General features: G+C 38.0%; 1 protein-coding gene across 3 annotated transcripts in view; it reads left to right on the top strand.

Moving 5' to 3' along the window:
* Window positions 1-5464, top strand: part of MRE11A (MRE11 meiotic recombination 11 homolog A (S. cerevisiae)) — an 84627-nt gene extending 79163 nt beyond the window's left edge. For 2 of the 3 annotated variants that reach the window (XM_012000925.1, XM_012000926.1), the window contains exon 20: window positions 5013-5464. In XM_012000925.1, the coding sequence (XP_011856315.1) occupies window positions 5013-5069 (57 nt within the window). In that variant the 3' untranslated portion in view covers window positions 5070-5464. The remainder of the gene's footprint in view (window positions 1-5012) is intronic. The other variant, XM_012000927.1, reaches the window with a different exon arrangement.
* Window positions 5465-7997: the final 2533 nt, after the last annotated feature.

Genomic DNA, 7997 nt, shown 5'->3' with positions numbered 1-7997 from the left:
TAAGGACATTTAGTCAATTTATATTCAGAGTTAGTATTGATATATGAGATTTCAATCCTGCCATCGTATTGTTAGCTGGTTTTGTAGACTTGATTATGTAGTTGCTTTATAGTGTCTCTAAGCTATGTGCTTAGCGTATTTTTGTGGTAGTAGGTGGTGTTTTTTTGTTTCCATGTTTAGCACTCTCTTAAGGACCTCTTGTAAGGCTGATCTAGTTGTAATGAATTCCTCAGCATTTGCTTGCCTGAGAAGGATTTTATTTCTCCTTTGCTTATGAAGCTTAGTTTGGTAGGATATGAAATTCTTGGTTAGAATTTCTTTTTTAAGGATGCTGAATATAGGTCCCCAATCTCTTGTGGCTTGTAAGGTTTTTGCCGAGATGTCCACTAGTAGCCTGATGGGGTTCCCTTTGTAAGTGACTGACCCTTCTGTCTAGCTGCCTTTAAGATCTTTTCTTTCCTGTTGACTTTGGTGAATCTCATGACTGTGTGCCTTGGGGATGGCCATCTTATATAATGTCTCATAGGAATTCTCTATATTTCTTAATTTGCATGTCAACCTTTCTAGCAAGATTGGAGAAATTTTTCTGGACTATAGCCTCAAATATGTTTTCCATATTGCTTATTCTGTCTCCTCTCTCAGGAATGCCAATGAGTCATAGATTTTGCCTCTACATAATCTCATATTTCTGATTTTTTTTTCATTCTTCTTCCTTCTTTTTCTTTATTTTTCTCTGACCAAGTTGATTTGAAGAACTGATTTTCAAGCTCTGAGATTCTTTCCTCAGCTTGGTCTGTTCTGCTGTTAATACTTTCAGTTGTATTATGACATTCTTGTAGTGAATTTATCAATTCCAGAAGTTCAGTATGGTTCTTTCTTAAAACGGCTATTTTGTCTTTCAGCTCTTGGATTGTTTTACTGGATTCATTGGATTGGGTTTTAGCTTTCTCCTGAATCTTGATAAGCTTCCCTGCCATCCAGATTCCGAATTCTATGTCTGTCATTTCAGTAATTTCAATCTGGTTAAGAACTATTGTTGGTGAACCAGCAGGCTCATTTGGAAGTAAGGGGACATTTCTGGCTTTTGGAATTGCCAGAATTCTTGCACTGATTCTTTCTCATGTTAGAGGGCTATTATTCCTTTAACTGCAGTGTAAGTTGAGTATATTCAGTAGGCCTTGTTTCTGGGTGCTTTCAGAGGGCCACAGCTCTATATAGATCTTTACCGTGGCTAGATTCTTGCCCTGGGTGTCACAGAAATGTATATTGGCGAATGATTTTGTTATAATTTTGGCTGTGATCCGGTAGCTGGCAGTTAACATTAATGTCCAGCGGATAGGCTCTTACTCAGCTGCATATTTCTTTTGTATTTCTGTGTGTTCGCAGCCGTGCTCTGTGGTGGGGATGGGGAGAGAGATGACCACTCACAAGGGCCACTTCTGGGCCATGAATGAGGCGCCTCCTATCACTGGCACCACACCTGCATTACTGTTGCTTGGTGTCTTGGGTTGCAGGGCTCCCTCAGACAGAGGCCATGGCTGCCAGACAGGCCACACCCTTCCCAGACCAGCACTGTGGAGGAAGGCTTGTCCATTCCTGCACTGGCCCACGAACCCACATGTCTCACTCCTGTCAGTGTTCTGAAAGTGGGATTTCTCTCCAACTTGAGTGCCAGCAGCCCAAGCTGTGTGCTGTAGCCCTGTAGCACTGGGACCAGCCTGTGGCTCCATCGTTCGGACCCTCAGGTCAGGCACCAGCAATCTGAAATGCTCCCAGGCTACCAGGAAGGTACTTAGGTGAAGCCACCAGCAAAAACAAGGCTGGGCAGCAGAGGCTGCCCTGTGCACACATTCCTGCAGGGCAGCTTGGCAAGGGCCCTGGAAGGGGCTGTAGCGGAGGAGGGCCTGCAGAACAGGTGTTTCTCTGTCCCACAGGGAAGCTGGCCCCACTCTGTCCTGCCCCAGCATTCAGGTGGGGCAACTCCTACTCGAAGGGAAATAAGAAGTCTTGGGGGATGGGCGCCTACGGCCACCTTCTGCTGCAGCTCCCTTGCGTGTAGAAACCCCTGGGCTCCATGCATTCTGGAGCTCTGTCTCTGCCTACTGTTTGGGCAGATCCCCCGCCAGTTGAAATGTTTCCAGGGGGCATGGAATCTTGTAGCTAGGATCTCTGAGGTCCATAGTGAGAGTGGACTGCCCCATTGTCCATTCACTCATCCCGTCCTAGGAGCCTTTCAAGGCCAAGAACCAGCCTTGGCAATGGGCAACCCCCCCACAAGGTTCCCAGCATCCTCCCTCTTCAGCTTCCAGTTCGTATCACCTCTCTATCAACTCTTGGTGTTTTTTCTCCAAAGATCTGCTCAAAATATGTTGGCTTACTCGATATTTTGGTCTTTATCAGTGGCAGTGGTGCTTCTTGGCCCTGTCTAATTGGCCATCTTGTCCTTCTTCCACTAAAAATTATTTTTAAAAATAGTTTCAGGCCGGGCGCAGTGACTCACGCCTGTAATCCCAGCACTTTGGGAGGCTGAGGCAGGCGGATCACCTGAGGTAGGAGTTCGAGACCAGCCTGACCAATATGGAGAAACCCCATCTCTACTAAAAATACAAAATTAGCCAGGCACATTGGCACATGCCTGTAATCCCAACTACTCGGGAGGCTGAGGCAGGAGAATTGCTTGAACCCGCGAGGTGGAGGTTGCGGTGAGCTGAGATTGCACCATTGCACTTCAGCCTGGGCAACAAGAGCAAAACTCCGTCCCAAAAAAAAAGTAGTTTCATTGATAACCTTCCTTTGAACTATAGTTAATGTTAAGAATTAAGAAGTAGCTTTGTTGAGTGTCCATCAATGTAATTACCTCAGATATAAAAGTCCTGTAGATTTTTAAAATATGATATTCACTCAGCTCTTATTTGCCCAGTTAACAGTGGGATCAGAATTTTTTTAGCTTCTTCCATTTACTTATATTTGGAGAGATGATGATGATGATGATGATGATGATGATATCCCAAGAGCTTTTAATATTACTTTAATGAATATTTATTAAGTACTCACTATATACTCTACAAGTGTCATGTAGAGGAGGGCACATGGTGGTAATTTCATGACATGGAGGTATTCAGGCATTGTCTGAAATGTTCTCTGGGAGGATGTCTGGAAAAAACTCCAATTCCAGATCATGTCTGCAACCATGATATCTCCTCCACCATGAATGAGGAGGAGGAGGAAGAGGAAGAATTATAAGTCAGGACTTGCCTCTTGCCTTTATTAATTTGCTGTTTCAATTAAGTTTAAATAAAACTACATGACTGAAGGATACTGCCCTTCCCCTTTCCTTCATGGCTACCATTTGAAGGGCCTTTGCTCGTTTTTGTTGAATTGCTTGAAGGTGTTTCTCTTAGGCCCATCACCCCTTTCATTTATTTTTTTTTATTTAAAAAATTGTTAATTGTAGCAAAAGCACAACATAAAACTAACCATTATTAAGTGTACAGTTCAGTAGTGTTAAATAGATCCATATTAAACAGATCTTTAGTAGTTTTTCATTTTGCAAAATTGAAAATCTGTATCCCTGAAATAGCAAGTCTCCGTTTCCCCATCTTCATCCCCTGGTAACTACCATTCCACTTTCTCTTTCTATGAATTCAACTACTCTAGGTACTTCATATAAGTAGAATCATAGAGTATTTGCCTTTTTGTGACTGGTTTATTGCACATAGCGTAAGTTCCTCAAGGTTTATCTATGTTGTAGCCTGTGACTTACGCCTTTCATTTTTAGCTTTGGCTGCTGCTGCCATGTTCCCTGTATTTCAGCTGTGGTTTAAAACAACTTGAGAGGACTCAACTCCGGCAGCCAAGAAAAATGGCAGCAAGAGCTCATTCTACCTATTAAATACTAACAGGTTGCTTCCAGGAGGGAAGTGAGCAATTATTGTTTGTTTATTCCAGATCATCTGGATATACATGTGGTTATATGTTACAGTTAAAAATTTGTATACTAGTTCATGTTAACTGCAAAGACAAACTATTAGCAAATTATCTATTAGACTTCATTTGGATTTGTCTCTGGTTTATTTAAGTTTTGCCTTTATAGTAGCAGAAAATGAATCAATAAATGCAAATGAATTTATATTTCTTAAGGCATCCATTTCTCACCAGAGATAGTTAATTTAGCTAACATTTGGAAGTGCTGATACCACCAACAAAGCCTAGCATCAAATAATTTCTTTTTTTAATGTCTTAAACACAAATTAAAAATTTACAAACAAATTTGCTTTATTTTCTGAATATTTATAGAATACATAAGAATTGGTTTTATGTTGTCTTCATAAAATTGTATAATTGGGCTTATCTGAGGTTTGTTTTCATTTTCTTTAATTAAATTATTAGTTAATATCTCATATTCCTATTTATTCTTACCATGCATACAATCTGTAGCCCATTGGCATGGGAACTGTTGAAATACTGCATGTATTTCTTTTTTTATCCAAAAAACTATTTGAAAGCTTGCTTTGCTAGGTTGTTTTTTACATGAGTGTGAGAGTAGCTAGCTATTTCTAGCATTAAATGGGTAATGGGAAATAAAAATTACAGCTCTTTCTGAGTTAGATCTCCATGTGGCTTCATTATTTTTTTACTGTGAATTTCCAGAAGAGTAGATGCAACTGTAATAAAATGTAAATGAGAAAATCTATTCAAAAACCAAATATAAAATGACTTGAATTTTTTTTCTGGTTTACCTATACTTCGTTTGTCTTTATTAAGGTTAGTGAGAGAAATGTGTGTGGTTTATATTGTAGATACATGCACACACAGCAGGATAAATTTTCATTTTAATGCCAATTAAGAATTTAATTGTACTTACATATTTCACAGTTATAAAGGAAACAGAAAAATAAAGTCTACCCCATGTGAAATGACTCTCACTGGTATTGTTTTGCCCATAAGAACTTCTGTCTTGTTTCAGTGAAGCAAGGAACAATCACTAATACAACATTTGTATCTCATTTCAGGATGATGATGATGATCCTTTTATGAACACTAGTTCTTTAAGAAGAAATAGAAGATAATATATTTAATGGCACTGAGAAACATGCAAGATACAGGAAAAATCAAAATGTTACAAGCTAAGAGTTTACAGTTTAAGATTTTTAAGTATTGTTTCCTGAGCATGAATCCATAAGTAAGAAATTTCTAGCTCAAGGACATATACAGTAGCATTGATTCACCTTGTTTTTTTAACCTGGTTGTTGTAGTAAGAGCTTTGTTTCAGTATCATTCTTGAGTAAAGATTAAAATAAAGCTACCATTTTACATTTCTGCTTCATGATCAAAAACTATGTCAGTATTTTAATATGGTTACATTTAGCCAAAGTTGAGGGAAAGAGCTTATAAAATTTAACTTCTTCGTAATTTTAGTAATTTCCTAGAGGTTCCGGGTTTCCTGAAAGTAAAACAATTTATGTGAACCTGTGCCTAAATTCACTGTTTGTTAATATGTATGTTTTTTTCTAATGCTTCTTAAAAGACTTAATGATTAGATAGATGTACCTAATAGTTTGAACAGTTATGTTCTTATTTAAAAGAGTAGAATAACCTGTCAGAATTACTGAGTTTTTTATTCCAGTTATAGCAAAGATTTCAAAAGATTATGTTCCCGTTAAGTGGTAGTAATTTCCTTTATTGTTCTGTATCCTTAATGGTGTTCTCTGTCTCTCTCTCCCCCATTTCCCCCTCTCCCTTTCTCCCATTCTTTTTCTTCTCTTTCATACATATGTGTGTGCCTATTTCTAGGAGGAAAAGGGTTAAAAATTGTTTTAAACTACATCCTGAAAATATTAAAGAATTTGTTTTAGGTAGCGTGGTCAGCTGAACCTTACAGTAAAGTATAGAAATATATTTAATGTGGTATGTCAATTCCAGGATTTCTCATTAACAATATTTTATCTTAACTTTGGTTCCTGTGAAACATTTCTGAATGGGTAATTCCAGAAATCTTAGTAGCTCATGTTAAGTTTCTGTTTTTTACTTGTTTTCAGGGAGAAATAAGAATTAGATATCTTCAGATTTAAGTTAAATAATCCCAATCTTCTTTATAATACTCTGTAAAAAGATCCCTGGCAGATTATTCCTTCTTTTAGTCTTATGCAACAGCTTTACTTTAAAATTCTGTAAGGAAGTTATAGATCTTGGGAGTACAACAGCCCGACGACATTTCTTCATAGGTAGAAACAAATACTTGAGTCATTGATACTCATGACCATTAGAATAGTCATACCTGGAATGTGTCAAATTATAAGAGACAGATGTTTGGTTAGTGGCTGCCTCATATACCACTTTTGAAGAGGCCTAAGTCAAAACTTGCAATATAACATTCTATTGACTTTCTTAAATATATTTTTTCTGTACCTAACTTGAGCATAAGGGTTATTTGAGCAAGTACCATTAACTTAGTGGAAGGCATTGTCCTGTGAAATATTCTCAGGCAGATCTGCCCACATTTTTATTGCACTTGAAATTTAATATTTCTAGTATTTGAACAAAGCAGAGGGTTAAGTCAGGGGAGAGCAGTGCTGTCCATGAGGGAGTGGAAGCTACCAGGGCAGGCAGTGTCTGGGTGATGCTGTACTACCTACGCCTGCACAAGCCATGCTGGCTCATACTAAGCTGTGGGCCACATCAGCTAGTGGCTCTTCTCATGCATCAGTTAGGGGGGTCTGGATGAGAGTAATAGTGAGGGAATGGTCACTAAAGTATCCTGACAAGTTCCTAGGAAAAAAGGAATAGGCTTTTTTCCTTTAAAAAAAAAAAAAATTGCTCTTGGCTGTGAAAAGAGGTACTAAATGTGATTCACTTCACCACTAAGGAAAGTGATGCCATAGCAGTTACAGAGGGTGAAAAATCTCTCCAACTAATTCAGGTCATTTTGTGAATAGTATGTATCAAGCCCTGAAAATATGGTAAATAAAACGTGACAGGGAAGCCTTTCTTTGATTGAATATTGTTACATAGTTAAATGTGCTATATATCCTTAATATTTTATATTGATGTTGCAAATCGGTTGGTTTTGGAGGAGTTTCATTTTTTGTTTCTAACAATTTTCAGACCTGTTGGTATAGGAGTGTAGAGGTCTTTCAGATGATTTGAAAGCAGCTGCATTTGCTCTTGGAGGCTTTGGGGGAGCAGGAATGAAAACATTCAGAGGAAAACATCTGTAGGGAATTCTTCTGTTGCTTACCAAAGAATAAATATCTTTCTGGTGTTTTGTTTCCTATCATAAAAATACAACAGTGCATTTACAAGGTTAAAGATTGCTCGAAGTTCTAGGAAATTCTAGAAAATATAAGTGGTGCTTAGAAAATTCAAGCATTTAGGAATGTGACCTTTTAATTCAGGTATGTGAAAGACTTTTTTCCCCAAACTTTTAAAAGTAGGAAATACAATAAATACAGAAAAGTCATATGGTTGAATAAATTATTATAAAGTGATCACTGATAGAATCCCTGTACAGGTCAAGAAATAGCGCACTGTCCTGGACCCCCATTATATTTTCTCCTTTCTGGGTAACCAGCCCTGACTTCTGTAATTTAAAAGCTCCTACTTTTGCCACAAGGTGGTGCTTCTGCCATTACATGCAGTTAGGAGGATGCAACTGCAAATCTAAAATTAGGAAGTTAGTGTAGTTGCAATAAACTTAGAACATATGCATTAATACTAAATCTATACAGTAATACCATAGTTAGCCTTCTAATCATGTAAATTGCTTTACTTAGGTATTTCATTTGGTTTAGCCTGTTATGGAATTTACCAGCTTGATAAATTTTGCATATCAAGGTTTATAAAGAAAAGGAAAATTTTATGTTTTCATAAAGAGAAAGATCCATTCTTAGAAAAAAAACTGAGTAAAAAGTATCTCAGTGGGCTGGGCATGGTGGCCCACGCCTTTAATCCCAGCACTTTGGGAGACCAAGGCAGGTAGATCACCTGAGGTTAGGAGT

Source organism: Mandrillus leucophaeus, unplaced genomic scaffold (genome assembly GCF_000951045.1).
Source record: "Mandrillus leucophaeus isolate KB7577 unplaced genomic scaffold, Mleu.le_1.0 Scaffold643, whole genome shotgun sequence".
Lineage (NCBI taxonomy): Eukaryota > Metazoa > Chordata > Mammalia > Primates > Cercopithecidae > Mandrillus > Mandrillus leucophaeus.
The sequence above is the reverse complement of the archived record's forward strand: the minus strand, read 5'-3'. Positions and strand labels throughout refer to the sequence as shown.